This window comes from Heterodontus francisci, chromosome 7, assembly GCF_036365525.1.
Source record: "Heterodontus francisci isolate sHetFra1 chromosome 7, sHetFra1.hap1, whole genome shotgun sequence".
Classification (NCBI taxonomy): Eukaryota; Metazoa; Chordata; class Chondrichthyes; order Heterodontiformes; family Heterodontidae; genus Heterodontus; species Heterodontus francisci.
Genome location: NC_090377.1, coordinates 138,083,962 through 138,108,112, shown reverse-complemented (window position 1 = coordinate 138,108,112; position 24,151 = coordinate 138,083,962). Strand labels below are relative to the sequence as shown.

Here is a 24,151-nt window from a genome sequence, read left to right as displayed (position 1 = left end):
AAAGCCTTCTGAAAATCAAAGTATACTACATCCACCAACTCCACTTTATCAATTGTTAGTAACATCCTCACAAAAACTCAACAGGATTGTCAAACAGGATTTCCCATTCATAAATCCATGTTGACTATGTCCAATCAGATCATTATTTGAATGTCCATTTATCACATCTTTTGGAATAGATTATAGCATTTTCCCCACTACTGATGTAAAGCTAACAGGTCTGTAATTCCCTGTTTTCTCTCTCCCTCCCTTCTTAAATAGTGGGGTGTCATTTGCTACCTTCCAATCTGCAGGAACCATTCCAGAATCTATAGAATTTTGGAAGATGATCACCAATGCATCCACTATCTCCATAGCTACCTCTTTCAACACTCTGGGATGTAGATTATCAGGTCCTAGGGACTCAACCCTTCAGCCCTATTAATTTCTCCAAAGTAACCTTCTTACTAATATTAATTTCCTTCAATTCCTCATTCTCCCGAGACCCCTGGAGATTTCTTCTATCTTCCTCAATGAAGACAGACACAAGTCTTTAGCTTGTCTGCCATTTCTCTGTTCCGTAGAATCATAGAAAGTTTAAGGCACAGAAAGAGGCCATTTGGCCCATCGTGCCTGTGCCGGCCAAAAAACTATCCACTTATTCTAATCCTACTTTCCAGCATTTGGTCCGTAGCCCTGCAGATTATGGCATTTGAGGTGCATATCCAGACTCCTTTTGAATAAGTTGAGGGTTTCTGCCTCAACTACCCTTTCAGGTAGTGAGTTCCAGGCCCCCACCACCCTTTGAGTGAAAAATTCTTCCTCATCTCCCCTCTAATTTCAATCACTTTAAATTCACGTCCCCTCACTGGCCTCTCTGCTGAGGTGAATAGACCCTTCACCTCCACTCTATCCAGGCCCCCCAGAATTTAGTACACTTCAATCAGATCTCAGCTCAGCATTCTCTGTTCCAAGGAGATCAACCCCAGCCTATCCAATCTTTCCCCATAGCTGCATTTTTCCAGTCTTGGCAACATTCTCGCAAATCTCCTCTGTACCCTCTCAAGTGCAATTACATCCTTTCTAATGAGGTGACCAGAACTGCACACAGTATTCAAGTTGTGGCCTAACCAATGAGTTATACAGTTCCAGCATAACCTCCCTGCTCTTGTATTCTATGCCTTGGCTAATAAAGGAAAGGATTCACCTCTCGCTTCTCCAGGTTGAATTCCATTTGCCACTTTTCTGCCCCCCTAACCAGTCCATTGATATTTTCCTGAAGTCTACAGCTATCCCCCTCGCTATCAACCACATGGTTTGTGTCGTCTGCAAACTTCTTGATCATGCCCCCTACATTTACATCTAAATCAAAAGCCATCACTGTTAGTCCAGGATAGAAATTCACAACATTCTCTCCTCCTGCTTCCCGGCCCAGGATGGCCACACATGCACCCTGCTGCACATTGTGCTGAGGAGATACTCTTTAAAACCTACCAGGGATGGATAAACTGGCAACGGCCTTCCTGCCCAGAGGCCAATTGAAGCCCTTAAGTTGCCTATTAATGGCCAATTGGGCCTCTCCCCACCACTGTTGGGATCTTACCAGCAGCAGGGGGCGGGGGGGTGGGGAACTTCCACTGCGCAGGGTGTGCACTCTCACCCTCCAGAATGCCCTGTAGCTGCTCGGTGATATCCATGACCCTTGCAAAAGGGAGGCAATATACCATCCTGGAATCATATCTGCGACCACAGAAATGCCTATCTGTTCCCCGAACTATAGAATCCCCTTTCACTATTGCTCTCTGATCCTTTCTCCTCCCTCCCCGCACAGCTGAGCCACCCATGGTGCTCTGGTCATGACTCTCGCTGCACTCTCCAGAGGAACCCTCTCTCCCATCGGTACTCAGAACTGAATAGAGTTAGAAAGTGGGATGCCCTCTGGGGACTCCTGCACTACCTGAGCTGACCTTCTTGTCTGTCTGGCAGCTATCCAGTCCCTCTCTGCCTGTGCTATCTTAAGCTCTGGGGTGACTACCTCCTGAAACGTGCTATCCACGTAGTTCACTGCCTCACAGTGACTCCAGCCGCTGCTCAAGTTCCGAAACCCGGAGCTCAAGTTTCTGCAGCCGGTGACACTTGCTGCAGATGTGTTTGTCAAGGACACATGGTGTGTCCACGACTTTCCACATGCCACAGGAGGCACATTCCACTTGGTTGAGCTGCCCTGCCATTAGTTAGCTTTACAAACTAACAATTGCTAATGTAATGAATGGGATAACTTTTCAGTTATTTGCCCATCAGCTTCTTCCCCTGTACCATGGAGGCTGAAAAGCAGAAAAGAAAAGAAAGACTGCAAAGAGCACCTCTTTTCCCTAGTCAGTGAAATCCCTCACTCACAATTTACAGCCTGGCTCTGTCCAAACGGCACTATTGTAATTAGTAATTATTAATAAATTACACTAATTAAAACAAAATCTTAGTAGTACTAACCTTCTCACTTATTTGAGGGTTTAAAAAAAAAGAACTTTTGTCCCCTGATTTTTTAAAGCTATTTCCAGGTAATAACAGCTGTTATTTACCAACCAAACAGCTTACAGATTTCCCATGATGTCACTGTTAATATTTTTTCCTCTTTTGAAACCCAGCGAGCGGGAACACAAAGAGAGAGAGAGCCTGCCGATTGCTGTAGGTAAGGGCCTCGAGCCCGGCTCTTTATTTCCACAGGTCCCGCTCCAGATCCACCTCCTCCCAGTGAGGCATTTGGGGAGGTCAAACAAGGCAAAGGAATACACAATTAATGGGAAAATACTGAGAAGTGTAGAGGAAGTGAGGCCTTGGAGTGAATGTCCACAGATCCCTGAAGTTCGCGAGACAAGTCAATAAGGTGGTTAAGAAGGCACATGGAATCCTTTCCTTTATTAGCCGAGGTATAGAATAGAACAGCAGGGAGATTATTGCTGGAATAAAAGCAAAATACTGCGGATGCTGGAAATCTGAAATAAAAACAAGAAATGCTGGAATCACTCAGCAGGTCTGGCAGCATCTGTGGAAAGAGAAGCAGAGTTAACGTTTCGGGTCAGTGACCCTTCATCGAAGGATTATTGCTGGAACTGTATGACTCATTGGTTAGGCTACAACTTGAGTACTGTGTACAGTTCTGGTCACCTCATTACATTGCACTAGAGAGGGTACACAGGAGATTTATGAGGATATTGCCAGGACTGAAAAAATGCAGCTATGAGAAAAGATTGGATAGGCTAGGGGTTCTTCTCCTTGGAAGAGAGAAGGCTGAGGAGAGATCTGACCGAAATGTACAAAATTGTGAAAAACCAGGAACAGTGAATGTGAAGGGCCTTGGCAGAGAGGTCAGTGACGAGGGGCATAGATTTAAAGTAATTGCTAGAAAGATTAGAAGGGAGATGAGGAAAAGTCTTTTGCACCCAGAAGGTGGTGGGGGTCTGGAACTCACTTCCTGTAAGAGTGGTAGAGGCAGAAACCCTCAACTCATTTTAAAGATATCTGGATATGCACCTCAAGTGCTGTAACCTACAGGGCTATGGACCAAGTGCTGGAAAGTGGGATGAGACTGGGTGGCTTGTTTTTCAGCTAGTGCAGATATGATGGGCCAAGTGGCCTCTTTCTGTGTCGTACACTTTCTCTGATTCTATGATTCCATTTCTACAGCTTTGGAAGTTTTGCAGTGGAATTGTGTATCGACGAAACAAACGTCTGTAATGGAGCATGACTTGATAGTTTAACAATGTATGTAGGTCCCTCGGTATAATAGCAGTGTGGAATTTCTGTAGTGTAGTGGTGATCACGTTTTCCTAACATGTGAAAAGTCCCCGGCTAGAAACTGCATAGAAACATTTTCAAAACGACCGGAACTAATTATGAAGAAATATAGAATAATTCACATGGGCTGTTAAATGTTAACACAACACAATCTCTTAAAGCCCTGTTATATTTGCATATTGTGTGCACAATCAAATTCTGCACAATGCCTTTCACTCGCTCCTATTTCCAGCCCTGACGGTGCAGAAAGCTCCTCAAAACCTGGATATTCCAGTTGATTTGTGTCAGATTATAAAAGAATTCTACAGCATGAGCTTGGTAACTAACAGCAGATCTAAGCCTCATTTCAGACAGGGAAAAAAAAATACTTCAAGTATTCACTTTTCCCCAACTCCACAGTGAGTGAGACAGGGACAAGCTGAAATATTTTGCCCCACACTGTCCAATCAGCCACTGTCAGCAGTAAGTGACATCTGCAGCCTCAATCAGCAGGTTACTGGCCATCCCCGGGATGCAAAATACTACAATGCAAGCTAAATCTCCCCATACACCGAGTACAGGCTCAGGAAAACACAGGCAGATTATATCCTGGTCACTGAACCTCCGAGCTGCTCTTACTGAATATCCGAGTGAGTGAAACTTTCTTTGAGCTTCAATGGAGAAATTCCGGTGGAAACAATTTATGGGAAATTGCTCCTCATGAACATTTATGCTTGTACGAAAGGGATAAAATCCTTTTAAATTTAACAATGGCTGCAGCAGATTCTAGGTGTCTTCAGCACCTTGATGGGGTAAAAGTTCACGACATGCAAAGCAGAAAAATTATCTACGTTTTGACTGTCACTTGCAGACTTATTGGCATTTCATTCAGTCAGTAACAGAAATTCATGGGTTTATCGATGCAGGTTAACATAATTATTCACCATATCACAGAGTTGCCAAGAGTATTTTGGCTCCCTTAACGATGGACACAGGCGTAACTGTAGATGAAGCTAAGAAAATGGCAGACATGCAAAATAATCACTTTGTATCGGTCTTCATAGTCGAGTAACATGCTGAGGGCACAAATGTTAATATATTAACACTAAATATTCAATCCTGGACTAAATACTGGGTAAGATGGATTGCAATATTTGGAAGGAGGTGCAGCTAAGAACTGGAAGATGGGAATGATATTATTAATGATTAAGTGGAATGCATTGCACCCTTGGGCTTTCATTGGTCAATTTCCTTCTATGCCTTGAACTTCTGAAGAAGGTGAGGCACCAGGTGGAAACCAACAGTTGTCTCACTGTAATAAGCCTCATAATCTAACCATTCGATCTCTGCAAACATTCTGGTGGATCTGTACTGCCCTGTTTCCAAGGCCAATGGTCTTTTTTTTATTTGTTCATGGGATGTGGGTGGCTAGCCCAGCATTTATTGCACATCCCTAATTGCCCTTGAGAAGGTGGTGGTGAGCTGCCTTCTACAACTGCTGCAGTCCACGTGGGGTAGGGACATCCACACTGCTATTAGGAAGGGAGTTCCAGGATTTTGACCCAGCGGCAGTGAAGGAACGGCAATATAGTTCCAAGTCAGGATGGTATGCAGCTTGGAGGGGAATTTTCAGGTGGTGGTGTCCCCATGCATCTGCTGCCCTTGTCCTTCTAGGTGGTAGAGGTCATGGGTTTGGAAGCTACTGTCGAAGGAGCCTTGGTGAGTTGCTGTAGTGCATCTTGTAGATGGTACACTCTGCTGCCACGGTGCACTGCTGGTACAGCAAGTGAATGTTCAAGGTGGTGGATGGGGTGTCAATCAAGCGGGCTGTTTTGTCCTGGATGTTGTCGAGCTTCTTGAGTGTTGTTGGAGCTGCACCCATCCAGGCAAGCAGAGAGTATTCCATCACACTCCTGACTTGCGCCTTGTAGATGGTGAACAGGCATTGGGGAGTCAGGAGGTGAGTTACTTGCTGCAGAATTTCCAGCCTCTGACCTGCTCTTGTAGCCACAGCAATTATGTGCCTGGTCCAGTTCAGTTTCTGGTCAATGTTAACCCCTAGGATGCTGATAGTGGGGGATTCATTGAAGGTAATTCCATCGAATGTCAAGGGGAGATGGTTAGATTCTCTCTTGTTGGAGATGGCCATTTCCTGGCACTTGTGTGGGGAGAATGTTACTTGCCACTTATCAGCCCAAGCCTGGATGTTGTCTATGTTTTGCTGCATCTGGACACAGGCTGCTTCAGTAGCTGAGGAGTTGCAAACGGTGCCTAACATTGTGAAATCATCAGCGAACATCCCCACTTCTGACCTTATGATAGAGAGATCATTAATGAAGCAGCTGAAGATGGTTGGGCCTAGGACACGACCCTGAGGAACTCCTGCAGTGATGTCCTAGGACTGACATGATTGACCTCCAACAACCACAACCATCTTCCTTTGTGTTAGCTACGACTCCAACCAGCAGAGGGTTTACACCCTGATTCCCATTGACTCCAGGTTTGCTAGGGCTCCTTGATGCCATACTCTGTCAAATGCTGCCTTGACGTCAAGGGCAGTCACTCTTGCCTCTCCTCTGGAGTTCAGCTCTTTTTTCTATGTTTGGACCAAGCCTGTAATGAGGTCAAAAGCAGAGTGGCCCTGGCGGAACCCACTGAGCTGAGCATCAGTGAGAAGGTTATTGCTGAGCAAGTGTCACTTGATAGCACTGTTGATGACCCCTTCCATCACTTTGCTATGATCGAGAATAGACTGATAGGGTAATTGGCTGGGTTAGATTTGTTCTGCTTTTTGTGTACAGGACACACCTGGGCAATTTTCCACTTTGTCTGGTAGATGCCAGTGTTGCAGCTGTACTGGAACAGCTTGGATAGGGGCACTGCTAGTTCTGGAGCACAAGTCATCAGTACTATTACCAGAATGTTGTCGGGGCCCATAGCCTTTGTCCTATTCAGTGCCTTCAGCTGTTTCTTGATATCACATGGAGTGAATCGGATTGGCTGAAGACTGGCATCTGTAATGCTGGGAACCTCAGGAAGAGGCCGAGATGGATTATCCATTTCTGGCTGAAGATGGATGCAAATGCTTCAGCCTTGTCTTTTGCACTGATGTGCTGGGCTGGATGGGGATATTTATGGAGCCTCCTCCTCCCATCAGTTGTTTAATTGTCCACCATCATTCACGACTGGATATGGCAGGACTACAGAGCTTAGATCTGATCCGTTGGTTGTGGGATCACTTAGCTATGTCTATTGCATGGTGCTTCTGCTGTTTGGCATGCAAGTAGTCCTGTGTTGTAGCTTCAGCAGGCTGACACCTCATTTTTAGATATGGCTGATGCTGCTCCTGGCATGCCCTCCTGCACTCTTCATTGAACCAGGGATGGTCCCCCAGCTTGATGGTAATATGTATAGCCTTTACAAATTGTCATGCCCAGAAGTGTACTGAGTATTCCAGGAGTGGTCTACCTAGATCTTTGTACAGCTGTAGCAAAAGCTTGCCTCCTTTATGTAACTGCCTCCGTAACAGATTGTACAGCTAATTACATTGTATGTAGCGACTTAACAAAATAAAGACTTTGATCAGAAAAAACAGTTTAAAAACTCAAATGTGAATAACTTTCATCAATAAATATTGACAAAAGAATTCCAAAACTTTCCAATAATCCCGAGTCCAACTCTTGGTGTCATTGGTTCAGGGCATCTTTGTCAATGATCACACACTGTGCATTGACACTGCAGCAACTGGGTACTGCCTGTGTGGAGTTTGCAAGTTCTCCCTGTGTCTGAGTGGGTTTCCTCCGGGTGCTCCGGTTTCCTCCCACAAGCCAAAAGACTTGCAGGTTGATAGGTAAATTGGCCATGAGCAATTGCCCCTAGTATAGGTAGGTGGTAGGGAAATATAGGGACAGGTGGGGATGTGGTAGGAATATGGGATTAGTGTAGGATTAGTATAAATGGGTGGTTGATGGTCGGCACAGACTCGGTGGGCTGAAGGGCCTGTTTCAGTGCTGTATCTCTAAACTAAACTAAACTCACGCACCTGATTCAATATTTTTTTTGGACACCAAATGGACTGAAGCGGTTCAAGAAGGCAGCTCACCACCACCTTCTCAAGGGCAATTAGGGATGGGCAATAAATGCTGGCCTGGCCAGCGACCCCCACATCCCATAAATGAATTAAAAAAAACCTTTGCAGAACCACAACCACTAGGTGGCGCACTTGCAACTTCATTGAGTGTAATGTCACTGCCACTTAATAAAAAGCAAAATGCTGCGGAGGCTGGAAATCTGAAATAAAAACAGAAAATTCTGATGAAAGGTCACAGGCCTGAAACGTTAACTCTGTTTTTCTCTCCACCTCGCTGCTCACTCCGCCACTCGTATTGGGAGGTCCCAATGATGAGACTTGCACCCAATATTCTCCGTGGTGGAGAATATTCCTGATTCACATCACAGCAGCGCTGACAGTATGGAAGCATGCGCAGTGCCGTACAGTATTAGGAGCATGCGTATTGCCGTACAGTATTAGGAACATGCGCCCTGCCGGTAGTGTTCGAAACATGCGTAGTGCAAGTGATGGCAGTAAAAGTCGCTTCTGCGGGCGGTAAGCGGCGACGGGAGCAAGTGGGTAAGCGAGGAAGTTTCAGAAAGACTCGGTTTCGGCCTCAACACCCCCAATAAGAAGCTCCCAGTCTTGCGTTTGCACTGAGCGGAGCGGCGGCTATGGGGCTTCTCCCAGTGACAGGTCCGAGATTTCCAGCTCTTTTGGAGGAACTAAGAATTAATAAACTGTAACATCAAAGGGCAAAACTTTAAAGGAAACTTATCTCAGTTATAAAGGGGCCAGGGGAAGGGGGAGGGAAGAAGGATCCATTTGGGACACAGACAAGGAGGTCTCCCCTCCCTGGTTCCACAAAGACTTTTCTTGGACTGGGCCACACTGGGTAGGACTGGCTCAAGGTGCTAGGCTGAGCTGTGGAGTGGGGGGTTTGACTGACAGGCCTGGGGAGGGGGATGTCAGGGCATGAAGGCATACTGCTCCCCTTTTTCTTCCTGGGATGTTTTACTGGAGTCATGTTGGTGAGTGTTTCTAAACTCTGTCTCCCTATCCCAGTAATGTAGGTGGATTGTAGGTTGCTGTGAGTGTTGCCTGTCCTCATTCTTCCTCCTCTTTCTCCCACTCCGAATTCCAGGCTGCAGCGGCTCAATACACATGAAACGTTAACTCAGTTTTTCTCTCCATAGACGGTGCCTGACCTGCTGAGTATTTCCAGCATTTTCTTTTCATTTCAGATTTCCAGTATCCACTGTATTTTGCTTTTGTTTTATTGCAGGGTTGCTTACAGAACTGGGCTGAGAAACTCAGATGGACCAGTTAAAAGCCACTGGATTGTAGGTTGCTGTGAGTGTTGCACGATTTTATCATCTTTATCACAGAATCATGTTCACTGTTTTATGTTGAGTCTGGGGAGAAATGTTCAGTTTTATATGGGCGGCACAGTGGTGCAGTGGTTAGCACCGCAGCCTCACAGCTCCAGCGACCCGGGTTCAATTCTGGGTATTGCTTGTGCGGAGTTTGCAAGTTCTCCCTGTGACCGCGTGGGTTTTCGCTGGGTGCTCCGGTTTCCTCCCACAGCCGAAGGCTTGATAGGTAAATTGGCCATTGTAAATTGCCCCCAGTGTAGGTAGGTGGTAGGGGAATTGAGGAAAGGTGGGGATGGGGTAGGAATATGGGATTAATGTAAGATTAGTATAAATGGGTGGTTGATGGTCAGCACAGACTGGGTGGGCCTGGGCCTGTTTCAGTGCTGTATCTCTAAATAAATAAATAATAAATATTTGAGTCTTGGTGTGGGGGATAATGTTCACTCAACTCAGAATGGTCTGTGTTGGCTCTCTGAAGGAGCAATTCACTTAGTGCCACTCTCTTTTTCTCCCCCTTACCCTGCACATTCTTGCTTTTCAGATTATATTCTAATTCCTTTTTGAATGCCTCGATTGAACCTGCCTCAACCACACTCCTATAAACCTCAGGGCAATGCGGGCTTCATAGACACTGAGTGCAGCCCCCGGCCTGAATGTAAAACATGGAAAGTTTTGTGATTTACAAACACCCGGTGTAGGCCTCAAACCTTTAGTAATAAGCTTCTGCTGCTATGTTCGCACCAAGTGGGGAGACAGCTGCAGGGTTTTTCCCAGTAACCGGACTGGGTTAATGGGCCTCCGTCTTTCTAGGGTGCAATGTGCAGTAGGGCACATGCGCGGCCATCCTGTGCCAGGAAATGGAGAAAGAATGTTGTGAATTCTATCCTGGACTGACCGTGATGGCTTTTACAGGGGCTTAGAAGGAGAAGATTTGCACACAGCAAGCTCAAATCAAGGGAAATGTTTGTCTGTTCTGAATTTCTATCCTGGACTGACAGCGATGACTTTTGTCAACTCCTTTTCCAGGATCCTGGACACCTCAGTGGTGAGAATGCATATTCAGTGAGAATAACAGCCATAAAGGCGGGGCTAAAGTGTGGCGAGTCGAAGAGACTTAGCAGTTGGCAGGAAAAAAGACAGAGGCGCAAGGGGAGAGCCAACTGTGTAACAGCCCCGACAAACAAATTTTTCTGCAGCACCTGTGGAAGAGCCTGTCACTCTAGAATTGGCCTTTATAGCCATTCCAGACGCTGCTCCACACACCACTGACCACCTCCAGGCGCTTACCCATTGTCTCTCGAGATAAGGAGGCCAAAGAATAATCAAGCGACGTTATAACACAACAGGTAGGTGATTGGTTGGTGGGTATTACTGTGCGTGAGGGCAGTGGGTTAAACTAAGAACTTTAGTTAATTGCCTGATATGTTTAAGTTTGGTAAGTTTTAAATTAGGTATGTTTAAGTAAACTTGAGTCTAAATAAGTCTTGGGTATTATTTAAAATAACCTCCCTATAAAGTCAAGTGATGTCAGCAGAATGGAAGCAGTTAATAGTTAATAAACAGTTACGGCAGGGCACCTCAGTCCTGTTAAATATACATCCTGTTCCATGTGGGAATTCCAGGATACTTCTCATGACCTGGATAACTGCAAGTGTAGGAAGTATCGTCGTCTGAAGCAGCTTGAGCTCTGGGTTTTGGATCTTGAGCTGCAACTGGTGTGAATGCGGATCTCCTGCAAGGCTGAGAGTTACATAGATAGCATGTTTTAGGATGTGGTCACCCGACAGATTAAGAGTGAGCAGGCAGAGGGGGAATGGGTGAATGCCAGGCAGTCAAAAAGGACCAGGCATGTAGTGCAGGAGTCCCGAGTACAACTCTCTTTCTGACGAGATGAGGAAAACGTTTTTAAGCAGTGAGTGGTTAGAATCTGGATGTCACTGTATGAGAGTGTGGCGGAGGCAGACTCAATCGTGGTTTTCAAAAGGCATTTGGGTAATTATCTGAACAGAAAAAAAACTTGCAGGGATATGTGAAAAAGGCATGGGAGTGGGACTACTGGGACTCTCTACTGAGATCTGGCATGCAGACAATGGGCTGAATAGCCTCCTCTGTGCTGTAACCATTCTATGATACTATGATTTTAGATGATGGTGGGCCGCCTACTTGAACAGCTGCAGTCCGTGTGGTGAAGGTGCTCCCACAATGGTGTTCGGGAATGAGTTACAGGATTTTCACCCAGCGATGATGAAGGAACAGTGATATATCCAAGTGAACATCTTTTATTTGTATAGTGCCTTTTAATGAATTAAAATGTTCCAATGCATTTTCACAAGAGTATTATAAAGCAACATTTGACACGGCCAGTTAAGGAGATATTAGGGCAAATGACCAAAAGCTTAGTCAAAGATGTAGATTTTAAGGAGTATCTTAAAGGAGGAAAGCAAGTTAGAGAGACGGAGAGGATTAGGAAGGGATTTCCAGAGCTTATGGCCTTGGCAGCTGAAGGCACGGCTACCAATGGTGGAGCAATGAAAATCGGGGATGCTCAAGTTGCCAGAATTAAATGATTCCTGCCTGATATCTCAGAAAGTTAGAGGGCTGGAGGAGATTAGGCGAGGGCTTGGAGAGATTTGTAAACAAGGATGAGAATTTTCAAATTGAGGTGCTGTTTAACCAAGAGCCAGTGTGGTCTTGGTGAACATAGAACAGTACAGCACAGTACAGGCTCTTCGGCCCACGATGTTGTGCCGAACCCTTAACCTACTGTAAGATCAAACTAACTACCTACCCTTCATTCTACTATCATCCATGTACCTATCCAAGAGTCGCTTAAAGGCCCCTAATGTATCTGCTTCTACTCCCACCGCTGGCAGCGCATTCCACGCACCCACCACTCTCTGTGTAAAGAATCCACCTCTGACATCTCCCCAAAACCTTCCTCCAATCGCCTTAAAATTATGCCCCCTGGTGATAGCCCTTTCCACCCTGGGAAAAAGTCTCTGACTATCCACTCTATGCCTCTCATCATCTTGTACCCCTCTATCAAGTCACCTCTCATCCTTCTTCGCTCCAATGAGAAAAGCCCTAGCTCCCTCAGTCTTTCTTCGTAGGACATGCCCTCCAGTCCAGGCAGCATCCTGGTAAATCTCCTCTGCACCCTCTCTAAAGCTTCCACATCCTTCCTATAATGAGGCGACCAGAACTGAACACAATATTCCAAGTGTGGTCGAACCAGGGCCTTATAGAGCTGCAGCATAACCTCGCGGCTCTTAAACACAAACTTGGTGATGGTGCAAATATGTGGTCAGAAGCTCAACTCGGGGTCAAATATGACACCAAGGTTGTGAGCAGTCCGCTTCAGCCTCAGAATTGATTGGGAGAGGGATGGAGGTAGTAGCTAGGGAGTGGAGTTTGTAGCGGGGACTGAAGACTATGGCCTTGCCAATATTTAAATGGAGGAAATTTCTGCGCATCCAGTACTGGATGTCAGAAAAATCAGGATGGGATGTGACTTGGAGATGATGGTGTGTACGTACACCTAACCTGGTCCTTCTAGGTGGTAAAGGTTGGGGGTTTGGGAGGTTCTGTGAAAGTTCTGGTCGAGTGTAGATCTATAAAATCCCTGTCCTTCGTTTCCGCACCCCCCCAACCCCTACCCCACCGCCGCTCCTCTGTGTCTGTCTCTCTCTTTCCTCCCGTAGAGGGCAGAGTCTTGTGTAGGCCCAGACTGGCAGATTCCCTTCCCTGAAGGGCATTAGTGAACCAGTTGGGGTTGTATGTCAATCCAGCAGCTTTCATGATTACTTTTTCCTAGTGCCGGCCCCATAAATTATCAGATTTATTCAGCTCCATTTCACAACCTGCCTTGCTGTTTTTGTGGGTTCTCTCATGCTCCCTTTTTTCTGTTTTAAATCAATTTCACAGGGTATTAGAAATTTGCAGTCGGGAAACTCCAACATTGCAGCAAGATCTGACAGTCGCCCAATTTATCACAACCTGAATATCACCGGATTTTGAACATGGAAGGAAAAAGCACCATTCACAGCGTGGAGAAACCATACACGTGTTCTGTGTGTGGAAGAGGCTTCAGCCGATCATCTGGCCTGTCGAGACACAAGAGCAGTCACACTGGGGCGAAACCGTGGAAATGTGGGGACTGTGGGAAGGAATTCAATTATCCGTCTGAACTGGAAACTCATCGACACTCTCACACCGGGGAGAAACCATTCATCTGCTCCTTGTGTGGGAAAGGATTCACTAATTCATCCAACCTGCTGGCACACCAGCGGGTTCACACTGGGGAGAGGCTGTTCACTTGCACTGAGTGTGGGAAGGAATTTTCTCATTCATCCCACCTGCTGAGGCACCAGCAAGTTCACACTGGTGAGAGGTTGTTCACCTGCTCTGTGTGTGGGAAGGTATTTTCTCAGTCATCTAACCTGCTGAAACACCAACGAGTTCACACTGGTGAGAGGCCGTTCACCTGCTCTGTGTGTGGGAAGGGATTTGCTCAGTCATCCACCCTGCTGACGCACCAGCGAGTTCACAGCGGGGAGAGGCCATACACCTGTTCAGAGTGTGGGAAGGGATTTGCTCAGTCATCCAGCCTGCTGAAACACCAGCGAGTTCACACCGGGGAGAGGCCATTCACCTGCTCAGTGTGTGGGAAGGGATTCACTCGGTCATCCCACCTGCTGAGACACCAGCGAGTTCACAAGTAACTGCAGTGGTTGGATTCTCCTGTTTCGAGAACTGAACCATGTTCATTGGGGTCTGTTTCTGCTGATAAACTCCAGCCCAGTTATAGGGGTTAATATTCTGGACACAAGTGAAACAGAGCCACTTTGTGTGTCAAGTCTTTTTAATATCCCTAACACACCGCCTACTTGGTCTTCCAGCTCTGCCCCTGCTCTTCCTATTGGTCCAAAGCTGTCATCAATCAGCCGGGCGAGCGGACCATGTACAGCCAGCAGGAGCTGTGATAGAGAGTATGGTGCCAGCAGATGAGAGGGAGACGGGTTAATAAAGTCAGGGGCTCACAGGCTGCAGACACACCGAGTGCAGATCAGGAGCCAATCTAAACAGTGAGATCACAACAAACAACAAGATCAAACCCCAGCCGTGGCTTCCACTGCTAGCCTCCGGCACGAATCTCAACAAAGGTCTGAGAGCAGAGACTGTCCTAAAATCCAGGAGATGGAGAGAGTGTCTCTAAATGGAGGAGAAATGGGGACTGGGCAGGGAGCATCTAAATTTTTTTTATATTAGTTCATGGGATGTGGGCATAGCTGGCTTGGCCACATTTAGTGCCCATCCCTAATTGCCCTTGCGAAGGTGGTGGTGAGCCTCTGCCTTGAACCACTGCAGTCCATGTCGTCTGTAAATGGAGGAGAAATGGGCACTGGGCAGGGAGCATCTAGAAATGGAGGAGAAATGGGGAATGTTGGGCGAGGAAGCTTCAGAAACGCAGTGTGGACTGTAAACCCGTTTAGTAACCTCCAGGTGCTACGTTTGCAGCTGCGGGTCTTCTCCTGGTAACAGGCCCAGGTTAACGGTCACAAGCTTTCCAGACTTTTGGAGGAGCTAAGGATTAATGAACTAACAAGAAAGGCCAAAACATTAAAGGAAACAGCTCAGTTATAAGGGGGCCTGGGGGAGGGGAGAACCATTTGGGACACAGCACAGGGCAGGAGGTCCCCTCTCCCCCACTCCCTGGTTCCACAAAGACTCCGCTTGGATTGGGCCACACCTGGGCAGGGCTGGCTCAAGGTGCAAGAAGCTGCTACGCTGAGCTGTGGGGAGTGGGGAGGGGGATATCAGGGCAGGCACACACACTGCTTCCCCTTTTCCTCCTGGAATGTTTTACTGGACTTGGTGAGTGTTTCTCAACTCTGTCTCTCAATCCCACTAATGTAGGTGGATTGGAGGTTGCTGTGAATTTTGGACAATATTGCCACTCCTTAGTGCACTGTGTAGCAGGGCGCATGTGCGGCCATCCTGGGCCAGGAAGCAGGAGGAGAGAATGTTGAGCATTTCTATCCTGGACTGACAGTGATGGCTTTTGTAATATCCTTTTGCAGGGGCTTAGAAGGGGAGGATTTACACACCCAAAACAAACAAAGCATTATGTCAAGATCTGACAGAGTTACTTGATTCTTCAGGACCTGAGTATCATCAACCTCTGAACGTGGAATGAAAAAGAAAAGCAAAATACTGCAGCTGCTGGAATTCTAAAATAAAAACAAAGTGCTGGAAGTATTCAGCAGGTCTGCCGGTGTCTGTGCAGAAGGAAGCAGAGCTAACGTTTCCGATCTCTGACCTTTCATCAGAACTGGCAAAGGTTAGAAATATAATAGGTTTTAAGCAAGTGAAACAGGGGTGCGGGGAGGAGAACAAAAGGGAAGGTGTGTGATAGGCAGAGGGCAGGAGAGATTAACTGACAGAGGTCATGGGGCTAAGGCAAAGGGAGTGCTAATGGCGTGAAAGACAGCATTAGTTCAGGGAGAATGTTAATGACCGAATGTCCAAAAGCAAAGACATGAAAAAACAAATTTAAGGCAGGCACATAGTAAAAAAAAAAAGCAAAATAAAATAATAAAGGGGTCAATTATGCACTGAAATTGGTGAACTCCATGTTCAGTCCAGACGGCTGTGGAGTGCCTAATCGGAACATGAGGTGCTGTTCGTCAAGCTTGCGTTGATGTTTGCTGGAACACTGCAACAGGCCAAGTGATCATGGGAGCAGTGTGGTGAATTGAAATGGCAAGCAACTGGAAGTTCAGGGTCATGCTTGCAGACTGAGCGGAGGTGTTCCACAATGCAGTCCCCAATCAGCATTTGGTCTCCCCGGTGTAGACGTAACTGCATTGTGAGCAGTGAATACAGTATACTAAATAGAAAGAAGTTCAAATAAATAACTGCTTCACCTGAAAGGAGTGTTGGGGGCTTTGGATGGTGAGGAGAGAGGAGGTAAAAGGGCAGCTATTACACTTCCTGCAATTGTATGGGAAAGTGCTGTGGGAAGGGGGTGTGGTGTCAAGGGTAATAAAGGAGTGGACCAGGGTATCACGGAGGGAAACGATCCCTTTGGAATGCTGATAGGGGAGGGGAAGATGCGTTTGGTGGTGGGGGAAATGGCGGAGGTTGATCCTTTGGATGTGGAGGCTGGTGGGGCGGAAAGTGAGGACAAGGGGAACCCTGTCGCGGCTCTGGGGAGGAGGGAAGGGGTGAGGGCAGAAGTGCGGGAAAGGGGTCGGACACATTGAGGACCCTGTCAACCACAGTGGGGGGAATCCTCGGTTGAGGAAAAAGGACATGTCAAGTGCTGTTGTGGAAGGTTGCATCACCAGAGCAGATGCGCCAGGGAGGAAGAAACTAGGAGAATAGAATGGAGTCCTTACAGGAAGCAGGGTGTGAGGAAGTGTAGTTAAGGAAGTCTGTTGGCTTATAATGAATATTAGTGGACAGTCTATTGCCAAAGATGGAGACAGAGAAGACAAGGAAGGGAAGAGAAGTGTCGGAGATGGACCATGCAAAGATGAGAGAAGGGTGGAAATTGGAAGCAAAGTTGATGAAGTTTTCCAGTTTGGGGCGACAGCAGGAAATGGCACTGATACAGTCATCAATGCACCAGAAAAAGAGTTGGGGGAGGGGACCTGAGTAGGACGGGAACAAGGAATGTGGAAGGAAAAAGGTTTGTCTGTTCTGCCTGTCGGAAAAGATTTCAGGTATCAGTGTGACTAAAAAAAGCACTGAGATACATAGAGTCCTGGTTATATCACACCTGGAGCGCTCTGTTCTGTTTTGTGCACATACTTTAGGAAGGATGCATTGGCCTTGGAGGGAGTGCATTACAAATTTATCTGAATGACACCCACACTGCACGGATTAAATTACGAAGTGCGATTACAGAAATGAGTCATTTAGTTGTTATGGGATAGAAAGAGGTCATTCGGCCCATCAATTCTATGCTAGCTCTCTTCAGATCAATCCAGTCAGTCCCATTCCTTTGTTCTTTCCCATAGCCCTGCAGGTTTATTTCCCTCAATTGCCAGTCCAATTACCTTCTGATATCATTGATCGTCTCTGCTTCCACCACACTCATAGGTAGCAAGTTCCAGGTCATTACCATACACTGTGTAAAAGCTTTCTAACCTTATCTCATCTCCTGAGTCTCCAAAGCCTGGATGGTGTCAAGCTTCTTGAGTGTTGTTGGAGCTGCACCCATCCAGGCAAGTGGAGAGTATTCCGTCACACTCCTGACTTGTGTCTTGTAGATGGTGGACAGGCTTTGGAGAGTCAGGAGGTGTTACTTTCCGGAGGATTCCTAGCCTCTGACTGTTCTTGTAGCCGTGGTATTTATATGGCTACTCCAATTCAGTTTCTGGTCAATGGTCACCCCTGGGATGTTGATAGTTGGCGATTCAGCGATAATAATGCCAATGAATGTCAAGGGGTGATGGTTAGATTCTTTGTTGTTGGAGATGGTGTCACAATCCTGTGATTTTTTTTTCTCACCTCGGGAAATATTACAGTGCGCCTTTTAAGGCTGTAGAAGATCAGTACTTCTTTAAGGCAGCAAGCTCCGGAGTCAGTGAGCCAAAGTACATTCTGGTTGCCAGGCAACAACCATACAGAGAGTGAACAGAGCTTCAGTGTAACCATTTTGACTTTGAAACTAGCTGGCAAAAAACTGGTTTGTTCAGTTGACAGACTGTTCCAGTACGTGCAGGAAATTGGAGAGCTCACTCAGATAATTTAAACCCTGTATACGTGTTCTCTCAATCTTCTAAAAAGCCTCAAGCCAAATTAATTCCTTAAAGAAATAACAAATAATAATCTGCTGTGTTCATCGCTGGAAAAAAAAAGTTTAATACTACAACTGCTGAACAGAACTGCTGAATTTCTATCTTTGGAAGGATGTTCAGATTCATCAGGCCTTGGAAGACTGCAAGTGAACTTTGACTGTGTTGTATTAAAAGACCGTTCACCAGAAGCATAATCTGCAAAGACTTTATTGTTTTTTTTTCGGATAGCTAATTAAAAAACAAACTAATGTTAGTTTGAGTATATGTATGAAAATTTTTAATTTTTTAAATAAGTTATAAGGTCTTTACATATTGGTTTATCTTAGTAGTGTTTAAGATTATTTTGTTTTTTGATAAATAATTTGTTATCTAAAGATACCTGGTTTGGTTCGCTTCATTTGGCGGTTACTAGATTGTTTCAATTCGGCTGCTGCTTTCTTCGATTTGGAAAGTTTAAAGAAATATGATGTGACCTGTGGAGTGATGGGATTGAATTGACAGTGCATTGCTCCCACTGCAAGCAGAATCATCTATTTTGATTGGTGGCTTTGTCCTGAGCATTCGTAACATATATTTAATTGGGGCTCTTCGAGGATCAAATCATATTTTAATTAGGCAGCTCGCATCTGGAATCAGACTAATTTGGAGGGCTCATGTTTGGAATCATGTTAGTTGCTCGTTTCTGGAATAACATACATATTGGGTCTTGCATCTGGAATCATATTAATTGCTCTCGCGTCTGGGACCATATCAATTGGAAACTCGATTGTTGAGATCTAAATCTAACGCCAAATACGAAGAAATAAAAGGAACCAGGTCTCTTGTATAATAAGGTACAGTATACCATAGTAATGGCATTAGCGGATGCAGCAGTTTTTGGGAAAGCAGAGTGTTTCCCTCAGTGACTTGATAAGTAACTAAGAACAAATTAAAAGAATTGGTGACAAAATTGGGGTTAGAATTACACCAGGTGCCAAAAAAAGCAGAGATAATTGGCATAATAGACCAACACCTGGAATTAGAAGGGGAATATGAGGAACCAGAAGGTTGTAAGTCACAGAGTGATGCAGTAGAATTGGCTAGAACTTAATGAGAAATAAAACTTGAACTTCAGAGATAAAGTGAAAGAAGACAGGGAATTTCGGCTAAAAGAGACGAACTTGAGACACAGGGATAGCCTTAAATCCAGGGAAAATTTGGGTCAGGAAGAATCTGAATTTAGTTCAGGACACAGCGAAAAGTTGTTTAAATTTATACAGGCTCTTCCTAAGTTTGAGGAAAGAGACATAGAGGTATTTTTGATATCTTCTGAAAAAATAGCCAAACATGAAAGGAAAGTTGGATGCTGCTTATACAAAGCAGGTTGGTAGGTAGAGCTCGAAGTTTATGCAATGCTTCCTGAAGAGGCTTCTGCAGATTATGAGATGGTGAAAAAGGCTAGTCTCGCTGTGTGTGAGTTAGTCCCTGAAGTTTACCATCAGAACTTATGGAGATTGGCTGGGCAGACATATGTAGAATTTGAGAGGGTGAAGCAAATTAATTTTGACCAATCGATATGGGCATTAAAGATGGGAACCATATATGAGAACCTTCAGGAGTTGATTCTCTTAGAGTTTAAAAACTCCATTCCTTCAGTAGTGAGAAGTCCTAACCTAAAAGGTTTGAAAGCTAGGCAAGCAGCAGAAATTGCTGATAATTTTGAACTTGTGAATAAGCGAACCTCTTTTGTCCATCAATCCCATAAATCTGAGAAGGATAGAAAGTGGGAGAGTGAAAGGAAGGCAAGTAGCCGGGGCAAGAAGGAACAGCTGGGAATGCCCCAGGTTCTCCTCAGGTCAAAAAGGAGGGTAGAAGTGAGGTTCGCAAGCCAAAGTGTTATCATTGCCACAAAATGGGTCATCTTTGTTCAGAATGCTGGAAATTGCAAGGTAAACCCATAAGACTTGTTGGGGTATGCAAAGTTAGTGCAGGGGAAATGACTGACTGAGAGTATAGCAGACCAGGCTACAGCTTTAACGATGGCTGTAAAACCAGATACTAAAACTAAAAGGAGTGTAGAAGTTAAAAATAAAATATCCAAGAGTTATGATGAATTTTTGTCAAAGGGGAAAGTAACTCCATATCCTGTGAGGCAGGAAAACCTATCATTATACTCAGGGGCACTGCAGCAACCCAAACACTCTTGCTGGGGAAAGATATAATGTTTCCACCAGGGAGCGCCTTGAATGCTAAAGTTTTAGTTAATGGAACTGGCAGGGAGTATACATCCATACCTTTATATCAAGTACACCTACAGAGTGACTTAATATCTGGGATAATAACTAGGAGTTGTCCACAGTTTTCCAGTAGAGGGAATTGATCTACTGGGAAATGATTTGGCTGGATCAAAAGTATCAACTTCTCCTATAATTACAGAGGAACCAAGTGAAATTAAGGGAACAGCAATTAGAGGAACAAGTTCCGGGAATATTTCTTGTGTGTGTAGTCACTCGAGCAATGACTAAACAGGATCCATTATCGGAGGTAAAAGGGGTACCACAAACAGATAGCCAAGTATCTGAAACCTTATTTGGGGATTTAGATAATCCAAATGAGATGGTTAACAAATCTTCTATCATTGCAGCACAGCAAGCTGATCCAGAGATATTCCGAATAGCACAGACGGCTCTGACAGAAGCTGAGGTGAAAGGATTTCCAGAAGGCTATTATATGGCAAACGGGGTTTTGAGGAAGAAATGGAGAAATTGGCCTGACGATGAAGATCGGACAGTTGAACGGATAGTGGCGCCACCTAAATATCACCGAAGGTTATTAAGGTTAGCACTTGACATTCCTTTTGCAGGACGTAGGGGAATTCGGAAGACCAAATCACACATAAGCCAACATTACTACTGGCCAGGTCTTACAAAGGTTGTGAGACAATTTTGTAGGACATGCCATACATGTCAAATGGTGGGAAAACCACAAACTACCATAAAACTGGCACCATACCAGTGATTGAGGAACCATTTAGCAGGGCATTAGTAGAACCCTTGTGTAAGACACTTGCCAAAAACAAAAGTGGGACATCAATTCATGCTTACTATCATGGATATGGCTACTTGATTTCCCAAGGCCATTCCTTTGAGGACAATTACTGCCAAAATAGTCATAGAAAAGTTAACCCTTAATCTTTACGAGCTATGAGTTGCCACTTGAAGTTCAATTAGATCAAGGTTCTAATTTCATGTCGAGGCTATTTCAAGAAGTCATGGGCAATTTGGGGATTAGACCGTTGAAATCGTCAGCATGTCACCCACAGTCACAGGGAGCTTTAGAGTGATTTCACCAAACTCTCAAAACAATGAGTAGAACATACTGTCACTAATATCCACATGACTGGGATAAAGGACTAGACTTTCTTTTATCTGCCACCAGAGACTCACTGAATGAGTCTACAGGCTTCAGTCCTTTCGAATTGTTTACAGACATGAAGTAAGAGGTCCTCTAAAACTTATAAAAGATAGATTCTTGGAACACAAGAATGAATCTTTGATATTGGACTATGTGTCTGTGTTCCGGGAAAGGCTCATGAAAGCTTGCGGTGTTGCTCAGGAACACCTTAAAGCATCACAAGATATATGAAAAAAGGGCCGACAAGAATACAAAGGTCTGCAATTTTCAACCAGCGAATGAAGTATTAGTGTTGTTACCATTACATAGAGAACCATTAAAAGCACGGTTCAGTGGCCCATATAGTGATCAAAAGAGTGGGTAAGGTAGATTACTTGACGGACACATTGATAACCGGAAGAAGAACCAGTTGTTTCACATCAATATGTTAAAGCAATATTACCACAGGGAGGAGGATAAGCCAGTACAGGTATGTCAGCTAATCAGGACTGTTCAGAAGGAAAAGGCTAGTGAGGATGAAGCAAATGCAGGCCTAGGAAATTCTCAGATTGAACCTCCAACTATCAGATTAGCAAATACAGTATGGCTAGGAAAATTAGACCACATGCTTTTGCATTTAGAGGCAGAACAATGTGAAGAACTAACTAGGCTTTTCACAATGTTTAAAGGAGTTTGTATGGATAAGCCGGGATGTTATAACCTTAGCCACGCATGATGTGGAAATAGGGGGAACCATTCCTTTAGAACATCGCTTAGGCTCAGACAGGCCCATGTGGAAGCAAAGGTCAAATGCATGCTGAAGGGCAGCTTAGTTGAACCCAGTCAGGACAGCTGGAATTCGCAGGTTGGTCTTGATGTCTAAACTTGGTGGGTCGGCTCAACCTTGCATAGACTCGAGAAAAGTAACTGCAATAAAGAAGGCCGACTCCGACCCAAACTCTTATTTAAAGGACTGTATGGACAGAGTGGTCAACACCATGTGTCTTAAAGAGACAGATGTGTTGGAGGGATCCTGTCAAATTCCCTTTGACACCCCAAGATAAGGGAAAACAGCTTCTGTTACACCAGACGGGGTTTTCCAGTATCAAGTGATGCCACACAAGTTAAGGGGTACTCAAGAAACTTCTCAGAATAGTGAACCCAGTAGTGGCCGGTGTTCCTAGGTGTGCAGCTCATCTGGCTGAGGTGAAGGACAATAGGGACACTTGGAAGGGAAACACAAAAGAACTGGGAGACTATGTTTGGAAGGTTGAATTGGGACAACCTTTGTAAATTTTAAAGCCAAAAATGTTTTGATGGAGCTTGTCTTATCATTTTAGAAAAACTGTATATATAGGGAAAAAATTGTTAGTGTTTTTTTCAATTTCTATTTTTTACATTGTAATAACGCATTTCGGGAATGGCATTTCATTTTGCCAGGGGCGGAGGTGTCACGGTCCTTTTTTTTTTCCTCTCCTCGGGAAATATTGAGGTGCACCTTTAAAGCTATAAAAGATCAGTACTTCTTTAAGGCAGTAAGCTCCAGCGTCTGTGAGCCAAAGTACATTCTGGTTGCCAGGCAACAACCATACAGAGAGAGTAAACAGAGCTTCAATGTATCCATTTTGACTTTGAAACAAGCTGGCAAAAAATTGGTTTGTTCAGTTGACCGACTGTTTCAGCACGTGAAGGAAATAGGAGAGCTCTCTCGGATAATTTAAACCCTGTGTAGTTTCTCTCTCAAACTTATAAAAAGCCTTGGAAGACTGCAAGTGAACTTTGACCGTGTTGTATTTGACGACCGTTCGCCGGAAACGTAATCTGCAAAGACTTTATTGTGTTGTCTATTTTTCGGCAGCTAATTAAAAACAAAAGTACTGTTAGTTTGAGTACATATATGCGAATGCGGGAGTTAGATTTTTAAATAAGAAGTTATAAGGTCTTTAGATCTTGGTTTATCTTAGTAGTGTTTATGATTTTTTTTTTTGTTTTTTAGTAAATAGTTAATTTGAGATATCTAAAGATACCTGGTTTGGTTCGCTTCATTCGGGGGTTAGTAGATTGTTTCAATTCGGCTGCTGCTTTCTTCGATTTGTAAAGCTTAAAGAAATATGATGCGACCTATGGAGTGACAGGACTGAACTGACAGTGCGTTGCTCCCACCATGATCTGAATCATATATTTTGACTGGGGGCTTTGTCTTGAGCAATCGTCATTGCCTGGAACTTGTATGGCACAAATGTTTTAGTTTTAGTTTAGTTTAGAGATACAGGACTGAAACAGGCCCTTCGGCCCACCGAGTCTGTGCCGACCATCAACCACCCATTTATACGAATCCTACACTAATCCCATATTCCTACCACATCCCCACCTGTCCCTATATTTCCCTACCACCTACCTATACTAGGGGCAATTTATAATGGCCAATTTACCTACCAACCTGCAAGTCTTTTGGCTGTGGGAGGAAACCGGAGCACCCGGAGAAAACCCACGCAGACACAGGGAGAACTTGCAAACTCCACACAGGCAGTACCCAAAATTGAACCCGGGTCGCTGGAGCTGTGAGGCTGCGGTGCTAACCACTGCGCCACTGTGCCGCCCCTGATCACTTATCAAGCCTAGATACTGTCCAGGTCTTGCTACATTTCTACATGGACTGCTTCAGTATCTGAGGAGTCGCAAATGGTGCTGAACATTGTGCAATCATCAGTGAACATCCCCACTTCTGACCTTATGATGGAAAGGTCATTGATGAAGCAGCTGAAGATGGTTGGGCCTAGGACACTACTGCT

At 45.0% G+C, this 24,151-nt stretch overlaps 2 protein-coding genes across 3 annotated transcripts in view; one reads left to right on the top strand and one right to left on the bottom strand.

Annotated features, from left to right (window-relative positions):
- LOC137372353 (zinc finger protein 229-like) overlaps nt 1-24,151 on the bottom strand; it is a 106,699-nt gene that overhangs the window by 45,621 nt on the left and 36,927 nt on the right. The gene's annotated exons all lie outside the window — the stretch shown is intronic.
- LOC137372357 (zinc finger protein 239-like) lies at nt 8,290-18,310 on the top strand. Of its 2 annotated transcripts, XM_068036249.1 has the most exons (5): nt 8,290-8,383; nt 9,090-9,157; nt 10,207-10,526; nt 11,325-11,448; nt 13,105-18,310. In XM_068036249.1, exon 5 carries the CDS (start codon nt 13,200-13,202, stop codon nt 13,899-13,901), a length of 702 nt encoding a protein of 233 aa, XP_067892350.1. In that variant the 5' UTR covers nt 8,290-8,383; nt 9,090-9,157; nt 10,207-10,526; nt 11,325-11,448; nt 13,105-13,199; the 3' UTR covers nt 13,902-18,310. The 2 variants fall into 2 exon arrangements, with proteins under 2 accessions (XP_067892350.1, XP_067892351.1); XM_068036250.1 differs by lacking the exon at nt 10,207-10,526.

Coding starts and splice junctions, on each gene's coding strand:
- LOC137372357 (XM_068036250.1), top strand. CDS start 13,200: ATGGAAGGAAAAAGCACCATTCACAGCGTGGAGAAACCATACACGTGT.